The sequence below is a fragment of the Cyanistes caeruleus genome, chromosome 38, assembly GCF_971803275.1.
Source record: "Cyanistes caeruleus chromosome 38, bCyaCae1.hap1.1, whole genome shotgun sequence".
In the NCBI taxonomy this organism is placed as follows: Eukaryota; Metazoa; Chordata; class Aves; order Passeriformes; family Paridae; genus Cyanistes; species Cyanistes caeruleus.
The window spans coordinates 253515-281096 of record NC_141739.1 but is presented as its reverse complement, the minus strand read 5'-3'; the positions used below and the strand labels follow the sequence as shown (position 1 = coordinate 281096).

General features: G+C 55.2%; 3 protein-coding genes across 12 annotated transcripts; 2 read left to right on the top strand and 1 right to left on the bottom strand.

The window, feature by feature from the left end:
• The first annotated feature begins 4 nt into the window (after window positions 1–4).
• NKPD1 (NTPase KAP family P-loop domain containing 1) lies at window positions 5–4061 on the top strand. The gene is made up of 4 exons (XM_086872025.1): window positions 5–28; window positions 1041–1197; window positions 1479–1610; window positions 2172–4061. Exons 1-4 carry the CDS (start codon window positions 5–7, stop codon window positions 3800–3802), a joined length of 1944 nt encoding a protein of 647 aa, XP_086728151.1. The 3' UTR covers window positions 3803–4061.
• A 2227-nt stretch (window positions 4062–6288) lies between these two features.
• On the bottom strand, window positions 6289–24590 carry PPP1R37 (protein phosphatase 1 regulatory subunit 37). Of its 2 annotated transcripts, XM_086871985.1 has the most exons (13): window positions 24290–24590; window positions 22945–23042; window positions 22137–22182; window positions 21267–21367; window positions 19862–19981; window positions 16559–16709; window positions 15378–15533; window positions 13685–13797; window positions 12771–12912; window positions 12140–12306; window positions 9511–11176; window positions 7833–7921; window positions 6289–7697 (listed from the first exon to the last, which is right to left on the bottom strand). In XM_086871985.1, the coding sequence occupies exons 1-12, from the start codon at window positions 24447–24449 to the stop codon at window positions 7839–7841; spliced, it is 3003 nt and encodes a 1000-aa protein (XP_086728111.1). In that variant the 5' UTR covers window positions 24450–24590; the 3' UTR covers window positions 6289–7697; window positions 7833–7838. The 2 variants fall into 2 exon arrangements, with proteins under 2 accessions (XP_086728111.1, XP_086728112.1); XM_086871986.1 differs by lacking the exons at window positions 19862–19981; window positions 21267–21367; window positions 22137–22182; window positions 22945–23042; window positions 24290–24590 and adding an exon at window positions 19512–19548.
• A 206-nt stretch (window positions 24591–24796) lies between these two features.
• GEMIN7 (gem nuclear organelle associated protein 7) lies at window positions 24797–27495 on the top strand. Of its 9 annotated transcripts, none has more exons than XR_015281573.1 (4): window positions 24981–25090; window positions 25586–25928; window positions 27115–27319; window positions 27413–27495. XR_015281573.1 is itself a non-coding variant. In XM_086871996.1 (3 exons), the coding sequence occupies exons 2-3, from the start codon at window positions 25593–25595 to the stop codon at window positions 27202–27204; spliced, it is 426 nt and encodes a 141-aa protein (XP_086728122.1). In that variant the 5' UTR covers window positions 24797–24867; window positions 25586–25592; the 3' UTR covers window positions 27205–27495. The 9 variants fall into 9 exon arrangements, 5 of the variants coding, with proteins under 5 accessions (XP_086728122.1, XP_086728119.1, XP_086728118.1 ...); XR_015281572.1 differs by having other exon boundaries at window positions 24981–25175; XR_015281575.1 differs by having other exon boundaries at window positions 24982–25057.
• The last annotated feature ends 87 nt before the right edge of the window (window positions 27496–27582 follow it).

Genomic DNA, 27582 nt, shown 5'->3' with positions numbered 1-27582 from the left:
GGGGATGGAGCCGCTGGAGCTGCCCAGGGTAGGATCGGGATCGGGATCGGGATCGGGAACTGGGATCGGGAACTGGGATCGGGAACTGGGATCTCCGGTCCGCAATAAATCCCGGGAGGGACCGGGACAGCACCGGGACCGGGACAGGGACGGGGACAGGGACACAGGGACACCGGGACAGGGACATGGGGACACCGGGACAGGGACGGGGACACCGGGACGGGGACATGGGGACACCGGGACAGGGACACCGGGACGGGGACACGGGGACAGGGACACAGGGACACCGGGACCGGGACCGGGACAGGGACGGGGACACCGGGACAGGGACACCGGGACAGGGACGGGGACACGGGGACAGGGACATGGGGACACCGGGACACCGGGACGGGGACACCGGGACGGGGACACGGGGACGGGGATGGAGCCGCTGGAGCTGCCCAGGGTGGGATCGGGATCCGGGAATGGATTTGGAACTGGGATCGGGATCTCCGGTCCTCAATAAATCCCGGGAGGGACGGGGACGGGGACAGCACCGGGACCGGGACAGGGACCGGGACGGGGACACGAGGACAGGGTCACCGGGACGGGGATGGAGCCGCTGGAGCTGCCGAGGGTGGGATCGGGATCGGGATCGGGAACTGGGATCGGGAACTGGGAGGGGATTTGGAACTGGGATCTCCGGTCCGCAATAAATCCCGGGAGGGACCGGGACAGGGACGGGGATGGGACAGGGACACCGGGACAGGGACACAGGGACAGGGACACAGGGACACAGGGACACAGGGACACAGGGACACAGGGACACAGGGACAGGGACACAGGGACAGGGACACCGGGACACAGGGACACAGGGACACAGGGACAGGGACACCGGGACGGGGGTGGAGCCGCCCAGGGCAGGATCGGGGTGGGATCGGGAACTGGGGTGGGATCAGGATCGGGACTGGGGTGGGATTCGGGACTGGGAGGGGATTGGGATCTCCACGATGTCCCCCCGGTGTCCCCCCGGTGTCCCCACCGTGTCCCTGTCCCCGCAGGGTTCCTGCTGCTCCTCGGGGCCGGGGCTGTCCCCGGGGGGGTGCCCGGGGCTGTCCCCGGGGGGCTGCGAGGAGAGCGAGGCCTGGCTGGGCCCGGGGGGGTCCCCCCAGCCCTGTCCCCACGGAGCCCCCGAGGGAGAGACCCCGGAGCTCCAAGGTACGTCCTGATCCCAAATCCCAAACCCCAAACCCCAAATCCCAGATCCCAAACCCCGAATCCTGATCCCAAATCCCAAACCCCGAATCCTGATCCCAAACCCCGAATCCTGATCCCAAATCTCATCCTGATCCCAAATCCCAAACCCCGAATCCTGATCCCAAATCCCAAACCCCAAACCCCAAATCCCAAACCCGAAACCCCAAACCCCAAATCCCAAACCCCAAATCCTGATCAAAGATCCCAAATCCCGATCCCAAACCCCAAACCCCGATTCCCAGAGCCCCCCACGGAGGATGACGTTTACTGTCGCTGCCTGTCGCGCACGCTGTGCCACACGGCCACTCCTGTCACCGTCGGCTTCTACGCGCCCTGCGGCCACCGCCTGGAGACGCTGCTGGCCAAGGTCACCGGTGCGTCGGGAATTCGGGAATTCGGGAATTTGGGAATTCGGGATTTCCTCACGGGTTGGGGTCTTGGCGCGGTTCCCAATCCCAAATCCCATCCCAGACCCCAAATATCACCCCCAATCCTATCCCAGGCCCCAAATCTCACCCCAAATCCCATCCCAAGCCCCAAACCCCATCCCAGACCCCCAAATCCCATCCTAAACCCCAGTCCCAAACCCCCAAATCCCATCCCAGACCCCAAATATCACCCCCAATCCTATCCCAGGCCCCAAATCTCACCCCAAATCCCATCCGAAGCCCCAAACCCCATCCCAGACCCCCAAATCCCATCCTAAACCCCATCCCAGACCCCAAATTTCATCCCAGACCCCAAATCCCAAACCCCAACTCCCATCCCAAATCCCGTCCTGGACCCCAACTCCCATCCCGGACCCCAAATCTCACCCCAAACCCCAATCCCAACCCCCAACTCCCATCCCAAATCCCATCCTGGACCCCAAATCTCACCCCAAACCCCAATCCCAACCCCCAACTCCCATCCTGACGCCCCGATCCCGTTGCCAGCCTTCATGCGGGAGGAGATGGCGCGGCGCGAGGCCGCCGAGCTGCAGCGGGGCCGCCGGAAGCCGCGCAGCCCCCACGGCTGGGGCCTGCTGCTGGCCCTGTGGCTCCTGGCCTTCTACGAGCCCGTGGTCACCGAGGGCCACCTGCGCCGCAAGAACCTCGAGTTCATCTTCATCCGCTTCAGCGCCTGGGAGTTCGCCGGCTGCGACAAGCTGTGGGCAGGGCTGGTGACCACGCTGTGCCACCGCGTGCGCCAGCACTTCGGGGCGCTGCCCCTCAGCGTCTTCCACGTGCTGGGCTCGCGGCCGCGCTTCGCCTCCGGCCCGTCCCGCCGGGAGTGGATCCTGAAGCGGGGAACCTGCCTGCGGCTGTGGGGGCTGCTGCTGGTGCTGGCCGTGGGCATCGCCATCCTGCTGGTGGCTCTGCTGGTGCCGGGGATCAAGGACCACCACGCGCTGAAGGTGGTGGGCAGCGCCGCCGCGTCGCTCTCGGGCTCCTCGCTGGTGCTGGGGGCTCTGTCCATCCTCAAGAACTTCCTGGTGAGCGAGAAGAAGAAAATCGAGCGCCTGACGGACAGCGACCGCTTCGCCGGCCAGCTGGGCTTCATGAGCAAGGTCCGCGGCGAGGTGGAGGTGCTGGTGGATTTCTTGGCGTTCATGGAAGTCTTCGAGCGCCGGCGGCTGCGCGTGGTGATGGAGATCACCGGCTTGGATCTCTGCTACCCGGAGAAGGTGGCCGGGGTGTTCAACGCCATGGCCACGCTGCTGTCGGACGCCAACGCTCCCTTCATCTTCCTGCTGGCCGTGGATCCCGGCGTCATCGTGCCGTGCCTGGAGCAGACGGGCTGCATGAAGGGGCTGGCGGACAACGGTTACCTGTACCTGAACCGCGCCGTCACGCTGCCCTTCTCCATCCCCGGCACCGGCTGCCGCTCCCGCCTGCGCAGCGTCCAGGCCGCCATCCGCACGCGGGAGGATCTCATGGCTCGCATCATCGCCGGCAACGCCGCCGCCAAAACCGCGCCGACGCCGTTCCCCGGCGTTCCGGGCTGGAAGGAGGCGGATTCCGAGGCGGCCGTGTGGATCCGCGAGGCGTTCCGGTGCCTCCACGACGCCTCGGACGTTCTGTCGCGGTACCTGCCGGAGAACGGCGCCAACGTCCGCCGGATCGTCAACACCATCCCCATCACGCTGCGGCTGCTGCTGCACCGCCACGGCGCCGCCGGGACGCTGTCGCCGCGCGCGGCCGCCGCATGGGTGGTGCTGGCCGACCGCTGGCCCTGCCGCCTCAGCTGGACCCTGCAGTGCCTGGAGGATTCCGGCCAGGGCGCGGCCGCGCCGGGTTCGGCGGGGAGATCCCTCTGGAGCGTTTTCCAGGACCACGTGGGCGAGCTGAGCGCGCTGCGGCAGCCGCTGGGGAAGGTGCTGAGCTTGGACGGGGATCCGGAGCTTTTCCAGGCCTTCCTGGCGCGGGATTTCCCCTTCGGCGCGGCCGAGGCGCGGGAGCTGCTGGGGGTGACGGTGAACCTGGACCATTCCATCCGGCACCAGATGGGGCTGCTCCGGGCGCTGCAGAGGCTCGGGAGGACGGCGCCGGTGTCGCGCGGGGTGCAGTGCGCCGGCGGGCGGTGACCGACCCCGGATCGTCCTCGGGATCCTCGGGATCGTCGGGATCGTCCTCGGGATCATCGGGATCGTTGGGATCATCGGGATTGTCATTGGGATTGTCATCAGCATCATCAGGATCATCAGGATCATCATCAAGATCATTGGGATCCTCATCGGGATCATCAGGATCATCATCAAGATCATCGGGATCGTTGAGATCCTCATTGGGATCATCAGGATCATCAGGATCATCATCAAGATCATCGGGATCGTTGAGATCCTCATTGGGATCATCAGGATCATCGGCATTGTCATTGGGATTGTCATCAGCATCATCGGGATCTTCAGGATCATCATCAAGATCATTGGGATCCTCATTGGGATCACTGGGATCATCACTGGGATCATTGGGATCATCATAAAGATCACTGGATCATCGAGATCCTCATCGGGATCATCAGGATCCTCATTGGGATCATCAGGATCATCGGGATCATCATTAAGATCCTCACTGGGATCATCGGGATTATCAGAACCATCGCTGGGATCATCATCGGGATCATTGGGATCATCGTTGGGATCATCAGAACCCTTACTGGGATCATCAGAACCCTTACTGGGATCATCAGGATCTTCGGGATCCTCATCGGGATCATCACTGGGATCATTGGGATCTTCAGGATCCTCATCAGGACCATCGAGACCATCAGAACCATCACTGGGATCATTGGGATCATCACTGGGATCATCGGGATCCTCACTGGGATCATCAGAACCCTTACTGGGATCATCAGGATCTTCGGGATCCTCATCAGGACCATCGGGACCATCAGAACCATCATTGGGATCGTCGGGATCCTGACTGGGATCATCATCGAGATCATCGGGATCATCACTGGGATCATCAGAACCGTTATTGGGATCATCAGGATCTTCGGGATCATCATCAGGATCATCGTTGGGATCATTGGGATCTTCAGGATCCTCATCAGGACCATCAGAACCATCAGAACCATCACTGGGATCATCGGGATCCTCACTGGGATCCTCATCGGGATCATTGGGATCATCACTGGGATCATCAGAACCGTTATTTGGATCATTGGGATCTTCAGGATCCTCATCAGGATCATCGGAACCATCAGAACCATCATTGGGATCGTCGGGATCCTCACTGGGATCATCGGGATCATCGCTGGGATCATCAGAACCGTTATTGGGATCATCGAGATCTTCGGGATCCTCATCGGGATCTGTGAGATCCTCAACAGGACCATCGGGACCATCACTGGGACCATCGGGATCCTCATCGGGATCATCGGGATCATCACTGGGATTCTTGGGATCCTCATCAGGATCCTCTTTGGGATCCCCATCGGGATCCTCGGGATCATCCAGACCATCGGGATCCTCACTGGGATCATCATCGGGATCTTCGGGATCCTCACCGGGATCCTCGGGATCATCCAGACCATCGGGATCCTCACTGGGATCCTCACTGGGATCATCGGGATCTTCAGGATCCTCATCAGGACCATCGAGAACTTCATTGGGATCCTCAGGATCCTCACTGGGATCCTCATCGGGATCCCCGGGATCCTCACTGGGATCCTCGGGATCATCCAGACCATCGGGATCCTCACTGGGATCATCATCGGGATCTTCGGGATCCTCACTGGGATCCCCGGGATCATCCAGACCATCGGGATCCTCACTGGGATCCTCACCGGGATCCCCGGGATCATCCAGACCATCGGGATCCTCACCGGGATCCTCTCTGGGATCCCCGGGATCCCTCCGAGGGCAGCGAGAGCTCCGGGAGGATTTTGGGGGGGAACTTTTTTTGGGGGTGGGAAAACGGGGATTGGGAATTGTGGGATTTTATCCCGGAATTTGGATCCTGGGGAACTCCTGGAGGGGTTTGGGAGGATCCAGAGGGAATTCCCGGGGTTTATTCCCGAGATTTGGATCCTGGGGAATTCCTGGAGGGGTTCGGGAGGATCCAGAGGGAATTCCCGGGGTTTATTCCCGGGATTTCATCACTGGGAATTCCTGGAGGGGATTGGGAGGATCCAGAGGGAATTCCCGGGGTTTATTCCCGGGATTTCGTCACTGGGAGACGCTGGGAGGGAGCGGGGAGATCCGAGGGCATCCCAAGGCTCCTGGAACCCCAAGGAATTCTGATCCGCCCGGGAATTCCCCCACCCCGAGACGTTCCCGGGACCTCTTCCCAAAATTCGGGAGGGGAAAAACCGGGAAAAGCCCCAAATCTGGGCCGCTCCCAACCCCCATCCCGCCGGAATTCCGGGGAAAATTCCGGGATCGCCCCCAATAAAACAAATTCCACCCCCGGCTCTGCGCTCTGGGATTTTTTTGGGATTCCCGGCGGGAATTCCCGCCCCTTCCGGGATTTTTTTGGGGGATTTCACCCCCTTTCCCCCCCCCCCTTTAATCCCAGAATTCCCAAAGTTCCGGAATTCCCGGATGAGCCCCCAGAAAGAGGGCGGGTGACGAATGCAGAATTCCTTTAATTAGAAAACAGCCGTTAACGAAAGAAAATCCAAGGAAAAACCAAAAACCAAAAAAAAAAAACCCGGGAAAAACAAACAAACAAACAAACAAAAAAAACAAACGGGAAAAGACGGAAAAAAACCGGGAAAAGACGGGACTAAAAAATCCCCCAAATCCCCAAAAAAAAAAAAAAAAAACCCCAACGAAACAAGCCCAGGAAAACACCAGCGAAAATTCCCGGCCGGAATATCGGGAATATCCCTCCGGAATTCCCATTCCCAACCCCTCCCCCAGCCCCAAAAGCTCCCTGAAAGATTTTATTGCACTTAAGAAAGAAAAGCGACCCCTCCCCCACTCTGGGAATTCCCTGGGAATTCCGGGAATTTCGGGAATTCCGGGCTGGGAGATTCCCCGCGGCGCGTCCCGGATTTCTTTTTTCCTCCTCCTCTGTCGCTCCGGAAATTTGGGATCAGCGAGGAATTCCGGCCCCTCCCTCTCCCATTTTTCCCTCCTGGATTTTTTTTCCCGGGAATTCTGCATCTCCCGGGTTTTTTTCCCCGGGAATTCTGCAGCTCCTGTTGTTTATTCCCGGGAATTCTGCAGCTCCTGGATTTTTTTTCCCGGGAATTCTGCAGCTCCTGTTGTTTATTCCCGGGAATTCTGCATCTCCCAGGTTTTTTTCCCGGGAATTCTGCATCTCCAGGATTTTTTTTCCCGGGAATTCTGCGTCTCCAGGATTTTTTTTCCCGGGAATTCTGCGTCTCCCGGGTTTTTTTTCCCGGGAATTCTGCGGCTGGCGATAAATAAAGACGGGAAGAAAAAACAACAACAACAACAACAACAACAACAAAAACCAGAGGAAAAAAAAAAAAAAAAAAAAATTAAAAAAAAAAATAAAGGGGGGGGGGGAATGGAAAAAAAACCGGGAAAAAAAATTCCCAAAGGATGGGAAAGGGCGGGAGAGGGAAACGGGGAATAAATAAAGCGCGGCCGCCGCGGGAGCGGCCGATCCCGGGATTTTCCCGTTTGTTTTTTTTTTTTTTTAGGGATGGAATTCCCAAATTCCCGCCGCTCCGGCCCTTCCCGGTTCCCTGTAGTGTTGCCGGATCCCGCCGGGAATCGCTCCGGGAATTCCCCGGAATGCCGAGCCCCGTTCCCGGCCCCTCGGAGGCGGGAAAAAAAAAACAAAAAAAAACCCCAAAAAAAGGGAAAAAAACCCCCAAAAAAACCGGGAAAAATCCGTTTGTTTTGGTTCATTTCCGTTTTTGTTTTTTTTTTTTTTCGTTTTGCGTTTTCCGTCCGTTTTTCTTTTCCAAGAAAAATCCCGAAAAATCCCGAAGTTTGGTTGGAATCTTGTGCGGAAGCGGGAAGAGAGGAAAAGCTCCGGAGCCTCCCCCTTTTCCAGAACCTGCGGGGTGGGGAGGGCGGAAAAAAAAAAAAAAGCGGGAAAAGCCAGGCTGGAATTCCTGGATGTTCCCGGATTTTATTATTTTTGGGAAAAGCCGGGATTCCCGGGAATTGTGGGGTTGGATCCCCGGCTCACCTGCGCTCAGAGCGGCTCCGGAGCCGTGTCCAGGCTGGCCTCCAGGAGCAGCTCCTGCAGCTCCTGCTCGTTCCGGGAGCAGCTCAGCTCTGCGGGAATGCGCCCGCGGAATGTTCCGGAGCTCTGCTCCGCTGCTTCTCCCGCTTTTCCCGCCTCCGTTCCCACTTTTCCAACCCAATTCCCAGAGAATTCCCATTTTCCAACCCAATTCCCAGAGAATTCCCAGTTTTCCAACCCAATTCCCAGAGAATTCCCATTTTCCAACCCAATTCCCACAGAATTCCCATTTTCCAACCCAATTCCAGCTCCATTCCCAGTTTTCCACCCCAATTCCCACAGAATTCCCAGTTTTCCTCCCAATTCCCACAGAATTCCCACTTTTCCACCCCAATTCCAACTCCATTCCCAGTTTTCCAACCCAATTCCCACAGAATTCCCATTTTCCCTCCCAATTCCCACAGAATTCCCACTTTTCCAACCCAATTCCAGCTCCATTCCCAGTTTTCCCTGCTCCATTCCCAGTTTTCCACCCCAATTCCAGCTCCATTCCCAGTTTTCCACCCCAATTCCCAAAGAATTCCCACTTTTCCACCCCAATTCCAGCTCCATTCCCAGTTTTCCCTGCTCCATTCCCAGTTTTCCACCCCAATTCCAGCTCCATTCCCAGATTTTCATCCAGATTCCAGCTCCATTTCATTTTCCACCCAAATTCCCACAGAATTCCCACTTTTCCTCCCAATTCCAGCTCCATTCCCACTTTTCCACCCCAATTCCCACAGAATTCCCACTTTTCCACCCCAAATTCCAGCTCCATTCCCAGTTTTCCACCCCAATTCCCACAGAATTCCCACTTTTCCAACCCAATTCCCACAGAATTCCCACTTTTCCACCCCAAATTCCAGCTCCATTCCCAGTTTTCCACCCCAATTCCCACAGAATTCCCACTTTTCCAACCCAATTCCCACAGAATTCCCACTTTTCCACCCCAAATTCCAGCTCCATTCCCACTTTTCCACCCCAATTCCCACAGAATTCCCACTTTCCCTCCCAATTCCAGCTCCATTCCCGTTTTTTGGGGGGAATTCAGGGCCCCAGAACCTTTGGGAATCAGGAGGGACTCCAAACCCTCGGGAATTGTGGCGGGCTTGGAATTTCTGGGAATTCGGGATCCCGGAACCCTCCGGAATTCCGAACTCCCAGAAATCCGGGATTTCGGAACCCTCCGGAATTCGGGATCCGGGAACCCCCGGAACTCCGGGATTTTGGAACCCTCTGGAATTCAGAGCCCCCTGGAATCCGGGATTTCGGATTTCCGGAGTTCAGGATCCCGGAACCTTCTGGAGTTTCGGATTTCAGAACCCCCAGGATTCCAGGATTTTGGAACCCTCTGGAATTCAGAGCCCCCAGAAATTCGGGATCCTGGAACCCCCGGAACTCCGGGATTTCAGAACCTTCCGGAATTCGGGATTTCAGAACCCCCGGAATTCCAGGATTTTGGAACCCTCTGGAATTCAGAACTCCCAAAAATTCGGGATCCCAGAGCCCCCAGAAATTCAGGATCCTGGAACCTTCCAGAATTCCGGGATTTCAGAACCCCCGGAACTCCGGGATTTCGGAACCCTCCGGAAGCCGGGATCCCCGAGTTGCCCCGGGCCGGTCGGGATTTTGGGAATCTCACCGTGCTCGCCCATTCCCGATTTCCCGTCGCCCTCCGGGCCCGGCTCCGGCAGCGCCCGGGCGAAATCCGCCTTGAGCCCGTTGGGAAGCGGCGAATCCCGGGAAGGGCTCCCGCAGGGAATTCCCGCGGATCCGCCCTGAGCCCGCGACAGTTCGGGAACCGGGGCCGGAGCCGCGTGCGGGAGCTCGGGAACGGCGCCGGATCCGTCGGGAACGGCCCCGGATCCGTCGGGAACGGCCCCAAATCCCTCGGGAACGGCGCTGGATCCATCAGGAATGGATCCAGATCCATCGGGAACGGTGCCGGATCCGTCGGGAACGGCCCCAAATCCGTCGGGAACGGCCCCAAATCCCTCGGGAACGGCGTTGGATCCATCGGGAACGGCGCTGGATCCATCGGGAACGGCCCCAGATCCGTCGGGAACAGCCCCAAATCCGTCGGGAACGGCGCTGGATCCATCAGGAATGGATCCAGATCCATCGGGAACGGCCCCAAATCTGTCAGGAATGGATCCGGGTCCATCGGAAACGGCCCCAGATCCATCGGGAACGGCCCCAAATCTGTCAGGAATGGATCCGGGTCCATCGGAAACGGCCCCAGATCCATCGGGAACGGCCCCAAATCCCTTGGGAACGGATCCGGGTCCGTCGGGAACGGCCCCAAGTCCGTCAGGAACGGCGCCGGATCCGTTGGGAATGGATCCGGATCCATCAGAAATTGTCCCAAATCCATCGGGAACAGTCTCAGATTCCTCGGGAACAGCTCCGGATCCATCGGGAACCATCCCAGATCCATCAGGAACAGCCTCAGATCCTTCAGGAACAGTCTCAGATCCCACGGGAATGATCCCAGATTCCTCGGGAACGATCCCGGATCCATCGGGAACGGCTCCGGATCCCTCGGGAACGATCCCAGATCCCCCGGGAATGATCCCAGATCCATCAGGAACAGCTCCGGATCCATCAGGAACAGCTCCGGATCCCTCAGGAATGGCCCTGGATCCATCGGGAACGGCTCCAGATCCATCGGGAACGATCCCGGATCCCTCGGGAACGATCCCAGATCCCTCGGGAACGGCTCGAGATCCATCGGGAACGGCCCCGGATCCCTCGGGAACGGCTCCGGATCCCTCAGGAACGATCCCAGATCCCTCGGGAACGGCCCCGGATCCCTCGGGAACGGCTCCGGATCCCTCGGGAACGATCCCGGATCCCTCGGGAACGATCCCGGATCCATCGGGAACGATCCCGGATCCCTCGGGAACGTTTTCCACGCGCGTCACCACGAAAATCTTCCTCCCCCTGCCGGGGCTGGAGACGGAAATCCTGCGCTCGGCGTTCCCGGAATTCCCGGAATTCCCGCAGGATTCCAGCACCTCCCTCGAGTCCTTCCCCTCCTCCTCCTCCTCCTCCTCCTCCTCCGTGTCCGAGCTGGAATCTCCGCCCGGGGCCGCGTTCCCGTTCTCCTCCGGGGAGGCTCCCCCGGGAATTCCGGGAATTCCGGGGTCGTCCTCGGGATCCTCGTTCCCGGGGATTTCCGGCATGGAGGCCGAGAGCCGGAGCTGCTGCTCCTTCTCCTCCTTTTCCCGGGCCAGGACGAAATTCCGCTTGCAGCCGTTCTGGATCTCGGCCAGCAGCGCCTTCTGCGTCTCCAGGAAACTCTTCACCTGCCGGGAAAAAAAAAAAATCCGGGAATTCCGGGGAAAAAAAATTCCCGGGAAAAATTCCCCCCCCCCTCCGGAATCGTTCCCGGTTTTTTTTCCCCGGGTGGGGTTTTTTTGAGGCGCTGGCCCTTTAAGAGGGGAAATCGGAATTTGGGGGGTTTTCCGGGGGAAAAAAAAAGGGATTTGGGAATTCCAGGGAAGGTCGGAGATTCCCGGGATTCCGGGTGGGAAGTGGGGAAAATCCGGAAAATCCGGAAAATCCGGAAAATCCGTCGGTGGAAACGGAATGAAGAGCACGGGAATGCGGGAACGCGAAGGGTTGGATCCCGGAGATTCCCGAAATTCCCGGAGCTGAGATTCCCAGGAAATCCCAAATCCATGGGAAAAGCCTGGAAAATCCTGGAAAAACCTGGGAAAACCTGGAAAATCCTGGGAAATCCCAAGCCCGAAGCCCCAGAGCTCAGGAGCCGCTTCCTGCTCCGGGATCCTGGGAATTCTGGGAATTTTGGGAATTCTAACCGCTGGGATTTTGGGGGATTTTTGGGGATTTTTGGGAGTTTCAGGGAATTTGGGGAAATTCCAGGAATTTTTTGGGAATATCAGGAATTATGGGACTCCCTCTTGTGCTCACAATCAACCCCCCCCCCCCCCCCCAAAACCCCCAAAATTCCCATTTCCCCCTCCAGAAACGCCCGGGAACCACCGGGATTTTGGGGATTTTTGGGGGATTTTTGGGAATTTCAGGGAATTTGGGGAAATTCCAGGAACTTTTCGGGAATATCAGGAATCCCAGGATGCACCAACCTCCCCTTGTGCTCACAAACCCCCCAAAACCCCCAAAATCCCCGTTTCCCCCTCCAGAAACGCCCGGGAACCGCGGGGATTTTGGGGGATTTTTGGGGATTTCGGGGGATTTTTGGGGGTTTTTGGGAATTCCGGGAATTCCCGGGAATTCCGGGGACTGACCGCCTCCTTCTTGGGCTCGCGGTCGAGGTCGAGGCGCAGCAGGGAGTGGTTGACGCGCAGGGCGAGCGACAGCGCCATCAGCCCCCCGGTCTTGATGTCGTTCTCGCGCAGGTCCAGGCGCAGCAGCCGGGAGCTCTCGGCCACGAACTCGGCCACGGCCACCGCGCCTGCGGCGGGAAAACAACGGCGGGAAACATCAATCGGCGGGAAAAACCAACGGCGGGAAAAATCAAAAATCGGCGGGAAAAATCAATCGGCGGGAAAAATCAATCGGCGGGAAAAATCAATCGGCGGGAAAAATCAGCGGGAAAAATCAGCGGGAAAAATCAGCGGGAACGGCGGGAAAAATCAGCGGGAATGGCGGGAAAAACAACGGGAAAAATCATTGGGAATGGCGGGAAAAATCAGCGGGAATGGCGGGAAAAAACACCTGGAAACATCACCGAGAACGCCAGGAAAGGGTGGGAAATACTGGGAATTCCCGGGAAATGCTGGGAAATGGCGGGAAATGCTGTGAATTCCCGGGAAATGCTGGGAAATGGCGGGAAATGGCGGGAAATGGCGGGAAATGCTGTGAATTCCCGGGAAAGGCCGGGAAAGGCCGGGAATTGCCGGGAATTGGGTGACGGACCCTCGCAGGTGAGCTTGGTGCAGGCCAGGCCGAGGCGCAGCACGGAGCGGTTCCCGATCAATCCGTTCTTCAGGTTCCGGACGCCCTCGTTCCCGATGGGATTGTGACCCAGGTTCAGCGTCTCCAGGCTCTGCGTGTGCGGCTGCCGGGAAAAACGGGAAAAACGGGGAATTCCAGGGGAAAATCCCGGGAAAAAATGGGAGGAGTTCAGGGGAAAGCCCGGGAAAATAATGGGGAAATTCAGGGAAAAAATGGGGGGAATTCAGGGAAAAACAGGGGAAAAAATGGGGGAATTCAGGGAAAAAATGGGGGGAATCCAGGGAAAATCCCGGGAAAAAATTGGGGGAATTCAGGGAAAATCCAGGGAAAAAAATGGGGGGAACTCAGGGAAAATCCAGGGAAAAAAGGGGGAAATTCCAGGGAAAAATATGATGGGAATTCAGGGAAAAACAGGGGAAAATGGAGGAATTCCAGAGAAAATCCCGGGAAAAAATGGGGGGAATTCAGGGAAAAACAGGGAAAATCCAAATAAAACCATGGCAAATCAACGGAAAACACATGGAAAAGCCATGGAAATTGCTAGAAATCCACGGAAAACCCATGGAAATGGCTAGAAAACCCCGGAAAATCCATGGAAATTGCTAGAGAGTCACAGAAAATCCATGGAAATCGCTAGAAATCCCCGGAAAATCCACGGAAATCTCTAGAAACCCACAGAAATCACATGGAAATCACTAGAAATCCCCGGAAAATCCATGGAAATTGCTAGAAATTCACAGAAAATCCACGGAAACTGCTAGAAATCCCCAGAAAATCCACGGAAATCCCCAGAAAATCCACGGAAATTGCTAGAAATCCCCGGAAATCCCCGGAAAGGCCCCGGGCAGCGCGGGCGGATTCCCGGGAACGCTCACCAGGCTCATTCCCAGGAAAGCCATCCCGGCGTGGCTCAGTTGGTTGTTCCAGAGCACCAAAGTCTGCAGCCCCCGGCGCTGCTCCCGCAGGCCCTCGCACAGGTACGCCAGGCCTGGAAAAAGCCGGGAAAAACCCGGGAAAAGCCGGGAATTCCGCAGTGAGGGAGGGCTGGGAATGCCCGGGAATCCCGGGAATGAGGGGGGGAATCCTGGAGTTAATGAGAGCTGGGATTCCCCAGAATTCCAGAGTTAATGAGGGCTGGGAAATCCTGGGAATTCCTGGGAATTCCTGGGAATTCTGGAGTTACTGAGGGCTGGGAATGCCCGGGAATCCCGGGAATGAGGGGGGAAATCCTGGAGTTACTGAGGGCTGGGATTCCCCAGAATTCCAGAGTTAATGAGGGCTGGGAAATCCTGGGAATTCCTGGGAATTCCGGAGTTAATGAGGGCTGGGAAATCCTGGGAATTCCTGGGAATTCCGGAGTTACTGAGGGCTGGGAAAGCCCGGGAATTCCGGAGTTACTGAGGGCTGGGAAAGCCCGGGAATTCCTGGGAATTTGGGGAAAAATCCGGGAGTCAATGAGTCCAGGCCTGGAAAACTGGGAAAATCCCATTCCCAATCCCACAATTCCCACTCCCAGAATTCCCAGGATTCCCTCGGGAATCTCACCACTGTCCAGGATGTGGTTGTTGCACAGGTCCCAATCCCAGAATTCCCAGAATTCCCAGAATTCCCAGGATTCCCGGGAATCTCACCGGAGTCCAGGATGTGGTTGTTGCACAGGTCCCAATCCCAGAATTCCCAGAATTCCCAGGATTCCCTCTGGAACCTCACCGGAGTCCAGGATGTGGTTGTTGCACAGTTCCCAATCCCAGAATTCCCAGAATTCCCAGAATTCCCGTTATTCCCGGGAATCTCACCGGAGTCCAGGATGTGGTTGTTGCGCAGTTCCCAATCCCAGAATTCCCAGAATTCCCAGAATTCCCGTTATTCCCGGGAATCTCACCGGAGTCCAGGATGTGGTTGTTGCGCAGGTCCCAATCCCAGAATTCCCAGAATTCCCAGGATTCCCTCTGGAACCTCACCACTGTCCAGGATGTGGTTGTTGCGCAGGTCCCAGCCCCATTCCCAATCCCAGAATTCCCAATCATTCCCAGAATTCCCAGAACCTCACCACTGTCCAGGATGTGGTTGTTGTGCAGGTCCAGCCCCATTCCCAATCCCAGAATTCCCAGGATTCCCTCTGGAACCTCACCGGAGTCCAGGATGTGGTTGTTGCGCAGGTCCAGCCCCATTCCCAATCCCAGAATTCCCAGAATTCCCAGAATTCCCAGAACCTCACCACTGTCCAGGATGTGGTTGTTGCGCAGGTCCAGCCCCATTCCCAATCCCAGAATTCCCAATCATTCCCGTTATTCCCGGGAATCTCACCACTGTCCAGGATGTGGTTGTTGCGCAGGTCCCAGCCCCATTCCCAATCCCAGAATTCCCAGAATTCCCAGAATTCCCGTTATTCCCAGGAACCTCACCACTGTCCAGGATGTGGTTGTTGCGCAGGTCCCAATCCCAGAATTCCCAATCATTCCCAGAATTCCCGTTATTCCCGGGAATCTCACCGGAGTCCAGGATGTGGTTGTTGCGCAGTTCCCAATCCCAGAATTCCCAGAATTCCCAGAATTCCCAGAACCTCACCACTGTCCAGGATGTGGTTGTTGCGCAGGTCCAGCGTGCGCAGGGATCCGTTGGCCCTCAGGAGGTTCCCGAGCTGCGCCGCGTCCCCGGGAGCCGAGAGTTTGTTATCGGCCAGGTACAGCTCGCGCAGGGTGACGTTCAGCCGCAGGGCCGCCGCTGGAAAAACACCGGGAAAACCGGGAATAAACACCGGGAATGGGATCAGGAACACCGGGAATGGCACAGGGAACACCGGGAATGGGATCGGGAATGGGATCGAGAGTTTGTTATCGGCCAGGTACAGCTCGCGCAGGGTGACGTTCAGCCGCAGGGCCGCCGCTGGAAAACCGGGAATAAACACCGGGAATGGGATCAGGAACACCGGGAATGGGATCGGAAACACCGGGAATGGCACAGGGAACACCGGGAATGGGATCAGGAACACCGGGAATGGGATCAGAAACACCGGGAATGGGATCGGGAATGGGATCGAGAGTTTGTTATCGGCCAGGTACAGCTCCCGCAGGGTGACGTTCAGCCGCAGGGCCGCCGCTGGAAAAACACCGGGAAAACCGGGAATAAACACCGGGAATGGGATCAGGAACACCGGGAATGGGATCGGGAATGGGATCGGGAATGGCACAGGGAACACCGGGAATGGGATCAGAAACACCGGGAATGGGATCGGGAATGGGATCGGGAATGGGGCCGGGAACGGGACTGGGAAATGCGGGAATGAAGCCGGGAAAACGCTGGGAACGAGGCAGGAAAAATTGGGATTGGGGTGGGAAAACACCGCGGGAATGGGGCCGGGAAAAACCGGGAATGGCACCGGGAAAACACCGCGGGAATGGGGCCGGGAATGGGCCGGGAAAAACCGGGAATGGCACCGGGAAAACACCGCGGGAATGGGGCCGGGAATGGGCTGGGAAAAACGTGGGAATGTGGCCGGGAAAGGGGGAACGGAGCCGGAAAGGGGGACCCGATCCTGGCTGGAATTCCCAGCTGGAATCTCCCTCCGGAATTCCCGGCTGGAATCCTCCCCTCCCCTCCCCCTCCCTCCCCAACCCCTTTAACCCTTTCCTCCCCAAACCCCTCCCCCCCCCCCCCCGGGGGAATTCCCGAAATCCCGGCCGGGGGAATTCTGGGAATTCTTCTGGGAATTCTTTTGGGAATTTTGGGAATCCCGGGGATTCTCTGACCCAGCAGCATGAGGGGTCTCCCGGCCAGGCCGGCGTTCTCCAGGTGCAGAACCACCAGGCTGCTGCTGATGCGCAGAGCCCGCGCCACGAACGGCGCCGACGCCTCCAGCAGCGGCGTCCCCCGCGCGTCCAGGTACTGCAGGCAGCTGGTCTGGGGGAAAAAAACGGGAATTCGGGGTGAAAAAATGGGAATTCGGGAAAAAAACGGGAAAAAATGGGAATTTGGGGGGAAAAAATGGGAATTTGGGGAAAAAAATGGGTAAAAATGGGTAAAAAATGGGAATTTGGGAATGGGAATACAGGTATTGAGGCGTCCCCCGCGCGTCCAGGTACTGCAGGCAGCTGGTCTGGGGGGAAAAAACGGGAATTCGGGTCAAAAACGGGAAAAAACGGGAATTTGGGGTGAAAAAATGGGGATTTGGGGTGAAAAAATGGGGATTTGGGAAAAAAAAATGGGGATTTGGGGAAAAAAATGGGGATTTGGGAAAAAAAATGGGGATTTGGGAAAAAAAATGGGGAAAAAACGGGTAAAAAATGGGAATTTGGGAATGGGAATACAGGTATTGAGGCGTCCCCCGCGCGTCCAGGTACTGCAGGCAGCTGGTCTGGGGGGAAAAAACAGGAATTCGGGTCAAAAACGGGAAAAAACGGGAATTTGGGGTGAAAAAATGGGGATTCGGGAAAAAAACGGGTAAAAAATGGGAATTTGGGAATGGGATTGGGATGTGGAGGCGTCCCCCGCGCGTCCAGGTACTGCAGGCAGCTGGTCTGGGGGGAAAAAACGGGAATTCGGGGTGAAAAAACGGGAATTCGGGTCAAAAACGGGAAAAAACGGGAATTTGGGGGAAAAAAATGGGAATTTTGGGAAAAAAATGGGGATTTGGGGGAAAAAAATGGGGATTAAGGGGGAAAAAATGGGAAAAAATGGGTAAAAAATGGGAATTTGGGAATGGGATTGGGATGTGGAGACGTCCCCCGCGCGTCCAGGTACTGCAGGCAGCTGGTCTGGGGGGAAAAAACGGGAATTTGGGTCAAAAACGGGAAAAAACGGGAATTTGGGGGAAAAAAATGGGAATTTGGGGAAAAAAATGGGAGAAAACGGGTGAAAAACGGGTAAAAAATGGGAATTTGGGACTGGGAATATCGAGATCGAGGGGTTCTGATTCCCCCCAGGTACTGCAGGCAGCTGGTCTGGGGGGAAAAACAGGAAAAATGGGAATTTGGGGTGAAAAAATGGGAATTTGGGAAAAAAAATGGGGAAAAAACGGGTAAAAAATGGGAATTTGGGAATGGGAATATCAATATTGAGGGGTTCTGAGTGTGTCCAGGTACTGCAGGCAGCTGGTCTGGGGGGAAAAACTGGGAATTCGGGGTGAAAAAATGGGAATTCGGGAAAAAAACGGGAAAAAATGGGAATTTGGGGAAAATAAATGGGGAAAAACCGGGTAAAATATGGGAATTTGGGGTGAAAAACTGGGAAATTGGGGTTGGGAATAGGAATCCGGAGTTCTGAGCGCCCAAAATCCGGGAATTTGGGATTTGGGACGTGGAAATTTGGGAAAAGCTCCAGGAATTCCCAGATTTCCCCTGGGAATCCTTCCCGAGTGGCCCCGGCCTCATTCCCGGGGCTGGAATCCCAATTCCCCCCCCTAAAAAATTCCCGGATTTCCCCCGAATCCCGGAGATTCCCGAGGATCCGAAACCCAGCCCCGGGAACTCCGGGAATTCCGGGGGCAGAATTCCCAAAGATCCCCCCGGGGACTCCAAAGCCTCCGGAATTCCGAAGGCCGGGAGCGGCCGGAGGGAAATGAGGGGGTTGGGAAGGAATTGGGAGCGCCCGGAAAAGCGGGATAATGCCGGGTAAAATTGGGATAATTGGGATAATTGGGATAATTGGGATAATTGGGATCATTGGGATCATTGGGATAATTGGGATCATTGGGATAATTAACCAGGCCCAACCTTCGGCACGATTATCCCGGGAAAGGCTTTTCCCAGGGGGATCCCGATGGGTTTTTGGGATCATCCCGGATTTTTTTGGGATAATCCCGTATTTTTCTGGGATAATCCCGGATTTTTTTTGGATAATCTGAGATTTTTTGGGATAATCCGGGGTTTTCTGGGATATTCCAAGCTTTTTTTTTGGGATGATTTGCTTTTTTTTGGGATAATTTGCCTTTTTTGGGGATAATTCTGGGGTTTTTGGGGATATTCCAAGCTTTTTTTGGGATAATCCAGGGGATTTTGGGATAATCTGGGGTTTTTTGGGATAATCCAGGGGATTTTGGGATAATCTGGGGGTTTTTTTGGGATATCCCATCCTTTTTTGGGATAATCGGGATTTTTTGGGATAATGAAAGGTTTTTTTCCGGTATTCCAACCTTTTTTTGAGATAATTTAGCCAGGAAAAGCTTTTCCATGGAATATTCTGCCCTTTTTTTGGGATAATCCAGGATTTTTTGGGATAATCCGGGTTTTTTTGGGATAATCTGGGTTTTTTTGGGATAATCCCAGGGTTTTTTTGGGATAATCCGGGTTTTTTTGGGATAATCCAGGATTTTTTGGGATAACCACTCCAGGAAAAGCTTTTCCATGGGAGACTCCTCCCCTTTTTCTTTTCCCGGGAAAACGGCTCCACCCCCCGGGGGCGGGGCCTCCCTAATGAACCCCTAATTAATTCATTAAAATTAAAATTTGGGGAAAAACCCTGGGAATTCGGGGATTTTGGGGGATTTGATGGAAATCCTGGGAATTTTGGGAATTTTGGGAATGTTTTTTGGGAATTCTCCCCTTCCTCATCGTGTGTGGAGCCGCCTGCCCCTCCCAGGGCACAAAAACCCCCGGAAACGCCAAAAATTCAGGGAAAATTTGGGGAAAAACCCTGGGAATTCAGGAATTTGGGGGATTTAATGGAATTTTGGGAATTTTGGGAATGTTTCCCGGGAATTCTCACCTTCCTCATCATGTGTGCGGCCGCCTGCCCCTCCCAGGGCACAAAAACCCCCGGAAACACCAAAAATTTGGGGAAAATTTGGGGGAAAACCCTGGGAATTGGGGGATTTTGGGGAAATTCGGGAATTTCCTGGGAATTTTGGGAATTTTGGGAATGTTTCCCGGGAATTCTCCCCTTCCTCATCATGTGTGCGGCCGCCTGCCCCTCCCAGGGCACAAAAACCCCCGGAAACGCCAAAAATTCAGGGAAAATTTGGGGGAAAGCCCTGGGAATTGGGGGATTTTGGGGGGATTTTTGGGAATTTGATTGGAAATCTGGGAATTTTGGGAATGTTTTCCGGGAATTCTCACCTTCCTCATCATGTGTGCGGCCGCCTGCCAGCCGCGGGGCCCCAGGTGTTTGTTGGAGCCGATGTTGAGGTGCGTGGCCGACTCGTAGTACTCGATCATGTCGAACAGCGCCGAGGCGCCCTGCGGGGAACAGCCGGAAACAGCGGGAAAAACAATGGGAAAACAGCGGGAAAACAGCGGGAAAACAGTGGGAAAACAGCCGGAAAAACAGCGGGAAACAATGGGAAAACAGCGGGGAAAACAACGGGAAAACAGCGGGAAAACAGCGGGAAAACAGCCGGAAAACAACTGGAAAACAGCCGGAAAACAGCCGGAAACAGCGGGAAAACAGCCGGAAAAACAGCCGGAAAACAGCCGGAAAAACAGCCGGAAAACAGCCGGAAAAACAGCGGGAAACAACGGGAAAACAGCGGGAAAACAGCCGGAAAAACAGCCGGAAAAACAGCCGGAAAAACAGCCGGAAAAACAGCAGGAAAAACAGCGGGAAAACAGCGGGAAAACAGCCGGAAAAACAGCAGGAAACAACGGGAAAACAGCGGGAAACAGCGGGAAAAACAGCGGGAAACAGTGGGAAAACAACGGGAAAACAGCAGGAAAACAACGGGAAAACCAACGGGAAAAACAGTGGGAAACAACGGGAAAACAACGGGAAAACAGCCGGAAAAACAACGGGAAAACAACGGGAAACAACGGGAAAAACAGCGGGAAAACAGCCGGAAAAACAACGGGAAAGTGGGAAAAATGGCCGGAAAACAACGGGAAACAACGGGAAAAGTGGGAAAAACAACGGGAAACAGCCGGAAAAACAGCCGGGAAAACGGGGGGAAAATCCCAGGAAAACCCCGGGAAGATCCCTGGGAAAGTCACAGAAAATTCCTGGGAATACCCCTGGAAAAATCCGGGAAAACCCCAGGAAAATCCCAGAAAAACCCCGGGAAAATCCAGAAAGATCCGGGAAAAAAATCCATGAAAATCCCAGAAAAACTCTGGAAAAACCCCAGAAAAAAATCCCAGGAAAACACCGGGCAAACCCCAGAAAAATCCCAAAAAACCCTGAAAAAAATCCCAGGAAAATCCCAGAAAAATCCCAAAAAACCCTGAAAAAACCCTGGGAAAATCCCCGGAAAAATCCCAAAAAAAACCCTGAAAAAACCCCGGGAAAATCCCAGAAAACCCTGAAAAAAATCCGGGAAAATCCCAGAAAAATCCCCAAAAATCCCTGAAAAAAATCCCAGAAAAATCCCCAAAAAACCCTGAAAAAAATCCCAGAAAAATCCCAAAAAACCCTGAAAAAAATCCCGGAAAAATCCCAGAAAAAGCCGGAAAACCCCTGGGGAAATCCCGGGGATTTTTGGGGATTTCTGGGAATTCTGGGAATTCCTGGGATTTCTGGGAATTCACTCACGTCCTCGTCCAGGCTGGTCTGCTCCAGGTCGAGGAGCCGGAACTGGAGGCGTTTGAAGATTTCCTCCATGGCCTCGCAGGAGCGATAATCCAACTTTTCCCCTGGAAAAAAAACAGCCCGGAATTCCGGGAATGGGAACCGGGAACGGCCGGGAAAAGCCGGGGAAATCCCCCGGAAAATCCCGGGAAATTCACCCCAAAAAATTCCTGAGGAATTCCCCGGAAAATCCTGAAAAAATTCCTGGAGAATTCCTGGAAAATTCCTGGGAAATTCCTGAGAAATTCCCAAGAAAGTCCTGAGAAATTCCTGGAGAATTCTCCAGAAAATCCCCAGAAAATCCTGGGAAATTCCTGGAGAATTCCTGAGAAATTCCTGGGAAAATCCCCAGAAAATCCCGAGAAATTCCCCCCCAAAAATTCCTGAGGAATTCCCCAGAAAATCCTGAAAAAATTCCTGGAGAATTCCTGGAAAATTCCTGAGAAATTCTCCAGAAAATCCCAAGAAATTCCTGAGAAATTCCTGAGAAATTCCTGAGAAATTCCTGGGAAAATCCCCAGAAAATCCCGGGAAATTCCCCCAAAATTCCCGAGAAAATCCCAAGAAATTTCCCCCCAAATTCCCGAGGAATTCCCGAGGAATTCCCGCCTGGGATCCGGGAGCGCTTCCCGAAGAATTTGGCCGGATAAAAACCCAGGAATTCCCAGATTTTGCTGCGTTCCCAGCCGGGAATTCCCTCGGGAAGAGCGAGACCCGAAAGGGCCGGAAAAAACTGGGAAAAACTCCGGGAAAACTCCGGGAAAAGTTGGGAAAAGTCGGGAAAAGTTGGGAAAAGTCGGGAAAAGTTGGGAAAAGTTGGGAAAAGGGACTCACCCTTGAGATCCAAGCAGTCAATCCTGGGAGCCAGATCCTTAAATTCCTGGAAAACACAAAAAAAACGGGAATTTTCCAATCTGGGAAAGGGGAATTGAGGGGGAAAAACGGGAAAAACCTGGGAAAATTCGGGAATTCTCAGCTTGGAAAGGGAGGATGGAAAATCCCGGGAATTTCTGGAGCAAAACGCGAGGGAAAAATGGAAAAAAAAACGGGGAAAAATTCGGGAGTTTTGAGAAATTCCCAAAAAATTCCCCAAATTTTCTGCGAGGGAAAATTGGGAATTTCTCCAGAGGGGAAAAATCCCACGGAAAAGCCAAAGGTGGGCGGGGAAAAATCCGGGATTGAGCCCAAACCTTTCCCGGGAAAAGCGGGAAAATGGGAATTTTTGGGAGGAGAAATCCCCAAAATCCCCAAAATCCGGGAAAAGTTGGGGGGGGAGGGGGAAAAACTGGGAATTTTCCCATGGAAAAACCTGGATTGGGGTTGATCCCAAAGTCTGATCCCGGATTTCCCGGGAAAAAGGGGATTTTGGGGGGCTGGAAAAGTGGGAAAAACGGGAATTTTGGGGTGGGAAAAGTGGGAAAAACGGGAATTTTGGGGTGGGAAAAGTGGGAATTTTGGGGTGGGAAAAATGGGATTTTTTAGGGCTGGAAAAGCGGGAAAAATGAGATTTTTTGGGGGCTGAAAATGCGGAAAAAAGGGGATTTTTATGATGGAAAAAGCGGGATTTTTTGTGCTGGAAAGGCGGGAAAGGCGGGAATTTTTTCCCAGGGAATGCCGGGATTTTGGGAATGCCGGGAATTACCTGGATCTGCTTGAGGAGTTTGGGAATCTGGCGGCAGTTGAGCTTCTGGCAGGCCTGGCGGTAAGCGGCCAGGATCTCATCCACAGTCACGTTCTGGGCTGGAAAATCCGGGAAAAACCCCGGAAAAATCCGGGAAAAATCCGGGAAAAATCCGGGAAAAATCCGGGATCAGCCGGGAAAACGGGAGGGGAGGGGGAGGGGAGGGATTTGGGGGGGTTGGGATGGGGAAAATGGGGAAAAAATGGGGAAAAATGAGGAAAAAATGGGGAAAAATGGGGAAAAAAATGGGGAAAAATGGGATGGGAAAAGAGTGGGAAAAGGGAGGAAAAAAGGTGGGAAAAGGGGTGGGAAAAGGGGTGGGAAAAGGGGTGGGAAAAGGGGTGGGAAAAGGGGGATATTCTGGGGATATTTTGGGAATATTCCGAGCCAGTTTTAGGGGATATTTTGGAGCACTCCAGGTCCGGTTTTGGGGATATTTGGGGTTTATTTTGGGGTTATTTTGGGGTTATTTTGGGGGTATTTGGGGTTATTTTGGGGGTTATTTTGGGGTTATTTTGGGTTTATTTTGGGTTTATTTTGGGGTTATTTCGGGTTTATTTTGGGGTTATTTTGGGGGTATTTTGGGGTTTATTTTGGGTTTATTTTGGGGATATTTTGGGTTTATTTTGGGGTTATTTTGGGGTTATTTTAGGTTTATTTTGGGTTTATTTTGGGGATATTTTGGGTTTATTTTGGGGTTATTTTGGGGTTATTTTAGGTTTATTTTGGGGTTATTTTGGGGTTATTTTGGGGTTATTTTGGGGTTATTTTGGGGCTATTTTGGGGTTATTTTGGGGTTATTTTGGAGCACTCCAGGCCCCGGTTCTGTTCCGCCCCCCGCTCCCTCAGCCCCTTCCCGGGTCCCCGGTCCCTTTTCCCGGTCCCTTTCCCCGTCCATTCCCCGGTCCCTCACAATGTCCCGGTCCCCCCCGTTCCCTCACCGTGTCCCCCCCGGTCCCTCACCGTGTCCCCCCCGGTCCCCCCCGGTCCCTCACCGTGTCCCGGTCCCCCCCGGTCCCTCCCCGGTCCCCCCCGGTCCCTCCCCGGTCCCCCCCGGTCCCTCACCGTGTCCCGTTGCCCTCCCCGGTCTCCCCCGGTCCCCCCCGGTCCCTCCCCGGTCCCCCCCGGTCCCTCACCGTGTCCCGTTGCCCTCCCCGGTCCCCCCCGGTCCCTCACCGTGTCCCGTTGCCCTCCCCGGTCCCCCCCGGTCCCCCCCGTCCCTCACCGTGTCCCCCCCGGTCCCTCACCGTGTCCCGGTCCCCCCCCGGTCCCCCCCGGTCCCCCCCGGTCCCCCCCGGTCCCTCACCGTGTCTCCAGGGGTCCTTGGGCTCCACGGCCCCGGACACGATGTCCTCGTCTGAGGGGAACGTGACGCGTTTGGCCCCGGGCCTGCCCCGGCCGCCCCCGGGCGAGGCCTCAGCGGCCTCCGGGGCCGCGTCCCCCGCTGCGGGCTCGGCCTCGTCCATGGCGGAGCTCCGGGAGGAGCCTCAGGGCATCGCCCGGAGCCCCCGGGGGCCGCCCCGGTAACGAGGGAGGCCCCGGCACCGGGAGCGGCACCGAGCGGAGCCGCCGCCGCCGCAACGGCCCCCGCGCCGCCGCCGCCGCCGCACTTTCGTCACGGGGGGGGGAATAACGCTAATAAATAAATGGATGTAAATAAATGGATATAAAATATTCCCCGGGCGGCGGGGACGGGTGGGAGCAGGGGGAGGGGAGAGGGGAGGGAGGGGAAGGGAGAGGGGGGCAGGGAGGGGGGGAGGGGGTTGTGGCGAATCTGCCGAGGCGAATCTGCGGCGGGGTTAAGGGCGGCAGATTCGTCACGGCGGGGGAACGGGGGGAAATCCCGGGAAAATCCCGGGAAAATCCCGGGAAAACCGGGAAAAGGTGGGAACGGGGGGAGGGGGAAGGGAGGGAGGGAGGGGAGGGGGCTCCGGTGGCAGCGGGGTCCCGGGGATTGGGGGGGGTTGGGTGGCGAATCTGCGGAGCGGCGGCGCGAGCGGGGCCGGGACCCGCGGGGGGCGGGAGCGGAGCGGGAACGGGAACGGAACCGGGAACCGGAACGGGAACCGGAACGGTACCGGGATACTGTACCGGGATACTGGGAACGGTACCGGGATACTGGGAATGGGAACGGGAACGGGAGCGGAGCGGGAACGGGAACGGAACCGGGAACCGGAACGGGAACCGGAACGGTACCGGGATACTGGGAACGGTACCGGGATACTGGGAACGGTACCGGGATACTGGGAACGGTACCGGGAAACAGGGACTGGGATACTGGGAACGGTACTGGGATACTGGGAATGGGAACGGGAACCGGAACGGGAACGGGAACCGGGACGGGAACCGGAACCGGAACGGGACCGGGATACTGGGAACGGGAACGGGAAACTGGGATCGGTGCTGGGAACGGGACCGGGACTGGGAACAGGAGCGGGAATGGGAACGGGAAACCGGGACCGGGACTGGGAACGGGATCGGGACTGAGAATCCCACCCGGGACCGGGACCGGGAGCTCTTGGAGCGCTCAGCGCCCTCTTTTCCCGTTTTTTCCCTCTTTCCCCCCTTTTCCCGGTTCCCGGTTCCCGGTTCCCTTTCCCAGGCTCTCCATGGCCGATCCCATCCCGGTTCCCGTGGGAATTCTGCGCCTCCCGCGGGGCCCCGACAGCTCCGGCGCCCGTGGCTTCTCCCGGGAGGATCCCCGGGACAATTCCCGGGACAATTCCCGGGACAATTCCCGGGATTCCCGGGGGGATTCCCAGGACAATTCCCGGGAGGATCCCCGGGATCCCGGCGCCGAGCAGCGCGCCCGGGCCGCGCTCCGGGAGCGATTCCTGCGGCTCCTGGGATCCGCCCGGGGCCGCCGGACGCGCTTTTCCCTCTGGAGCGGGATCCTGGTGCCCGCCGAGCTCGGGGCCGCCGATCCGCAAACCGGAGCCTTGCAGGTGCTTCCCCTTCCATCATTCCCACGCCTTTCCCTCTTTTCCTGCATTTCCCCCATTTTTCCCGGATTTTTTCCAGGATTTTCCCCATTTTTTCCTGGATTTCCCCCATTTTTCCCGGATTTTTTTCAGGATTTTCCCCATTTTTTCCTGCATTTCCCCCATTTTTCCCGGATTTTTTTCAGGATTTTTCCCCATTTTTTCCTGGATTTTCCCCCATTTTTTCTGGATTTTTTTTTCAGGATTTTTCCCATTTTTTTTCAGGATTTTTTTCAGGATTTTCGCCATTTTTTCAGGATTTTTTCGCATTTTTTCAGGATTTTTTTCAGGATTTTCCCATTTTTTTCCGGATTTCCCCCCATTTTTTCAGGATTTTTTTTCAGGATTTTCTCCCATTTTTTCAGGATTTTTTTCAGGATTTTTCCCATTTTTTCCGGATTTTTCCCATTTTTTCCCCGGATTTTCCCCCATTTTTTCAGGATTTTCTCCCATTTTTTCTGGATTTTTTCAGGATTTTCTCCCATTTTTTCAGGATTTTTTTCAGGATTTTCCCATTTTTTTTCAGGATTTTCTCCCATTTTTTCAGGATTTTTTTCAGGATTTTTCCCACTTTTTCTGGATTTTTCCCATTTTTCCCCCCGGATTTCCCCCCATTTTTTCTGGATTTTTTTTCAGGATTTTCTGCCATTTTTTCCGGATTTTTTTCAGGATTTTCCCCATTTTTTTTCCCGGATTTCCCCCCATTTTTTCAGAACTTTTTCCCATTTTTTCCCCATTTTTCACGGGGTTTTTATCCCATTTTTTTCACCCTTTTTTTCCCCATTTTCCCCCTGATTTTTCTTGCCTTTCCTCCCATTTTTCCCAGCTTTTTTCCCCATTTTTTATGTTTTTTTTCCCATTTCCTTTGGCTTTTCCCCCCATTTTTCTTGGCTTTTTTTCCCGTTTTTTCTCCCCCTTTTCTCTGGCTTTTCCCCCTTTTTTTCACGAATTTTTCCCCGACTTTTCCCCTTTTTTCCCAAATTTTTCCCTCACTTTTCCTTATTTTTTCCCCGGATTTTTTCCCGACTTTTCCCCTTTTTTTCCCAGATTTTTCCCGATTTTTCCCAATTTTTTCCCGGATTTTTTCCTGACTTTTCCCCTTTTTTCCCGGATTTTTCCCTGACTTTTCCCCCTTTTTCCCCTCTCCCAGGTGGATTCTCTGCAGACCCCGCTGGGGATCCAGGGCTCGGCTCTGCTGCGCTCCGGGGACGTCCTGGAATTCTCCTTCCCTCTGGAATGAGCCCCCGGAATTCCCTGGGATCAGCCCCCGGAATTCCCTGGGATCAGCCCCCGGAATTCCCTGGAATGAGCCCCCGGAATTCCCTGGGATCAGCCCCCGGAATTCCCTGGGATCAGCCCCCGGAATTCCCTGGAATGAGCCCCCGGAATTCCCTGGAATGAGCCCCCAGAATTCCCTGGGATCAGCCCCCGGAATTCCCTGGGATCAGCCCCTGGAATTCCCCCCTGGAATTCTCCTCCCCTCTGGAATCAGCCCCCGAGGGAATAAACGGATTTTTCCTGCTTTTCCAAACCCTTGCTCTGGTTTTTTCCACCTTTTCCCTGGGATTTTCCCCATTTTTTCCATCCTTTCCACTTTTTTTCCATCTTCTCCCTTTTC

What these genes read in the sequence shown, in the direction of transcription:
- NKPD1 (XM_086872025.1), top strand. Translation starts at nt 5, where the DNA reads ATGGAGCCGCTGGAGCTGCCCAGG. An exon ending in AGCCGCTGGAGCTGCCCAGG is followed by an intron (nt 29 to 1,040) that starts GTAGGATCGGGA and finishes CTGTCCCCGCAG; the next exon opens with GGTTCCTGCTGCTCCTCGGG. An exon ending in GCTGCTGGCCAAGGTCACCG is followed by an intron (nt 1,611 to 2,171) that starts GTGCGTCGGGAA and finishes TCCCGTTGCCAG; the next exon opens with CCTTCATGCGGGAGGAGATG.
- PPP1R37 (XM_086871985.1), bottom strand. Translation starts at nt 24,449, where the DNA reads ATGGACGAGGCCGAGCCCGCAGCGGGGGACGCGGCCCCGGAGGCCGCT. An exon ending in AACTCCTCAAGCAGATCCAG is followed by an intron (nt 22,183 to 22,944) that starts GTAATTCCCGGC and finishes TGTGTTTTCCAG; the next exon opens with GAATTTAAGGATCTGGCTCC. An exon ending in TGACTGCTTGGATCTCAAGG is followed by an intron (nt 21,368 to 22,136) that starts GTGAGTCCCTTT and finishes TTTTTTTTCCAG; the next exon opens with GGGAAAAGTTGGATTATCGC.
- GEMIN7 (XM_086871992.1), top strand. Translation starts at nt 25,108, where the DNA reads ATGGGAACGGGAACGGGAGCGGAGCGGGAACGGGAACGGAACCGGGAA. An exon ending in CCGGAACGGGAACCGGAACG is followed by an intron (nt 25,176 to 25,585) that starts GTACCGGGATAC and finishes TCCCTTTCCCAG; the next exon opens with GCTCTCCATGGCCGATCCCA. An exon ending in CGCAAACCGGAGCCTTGCAG is followed by an intron (nt 25,929 to 27,114) that starts GTGCTTCCCCTT and finishes CCCCTCTCCCAG; the next exon opens with GTGGATTCTCTGCAGACCCC.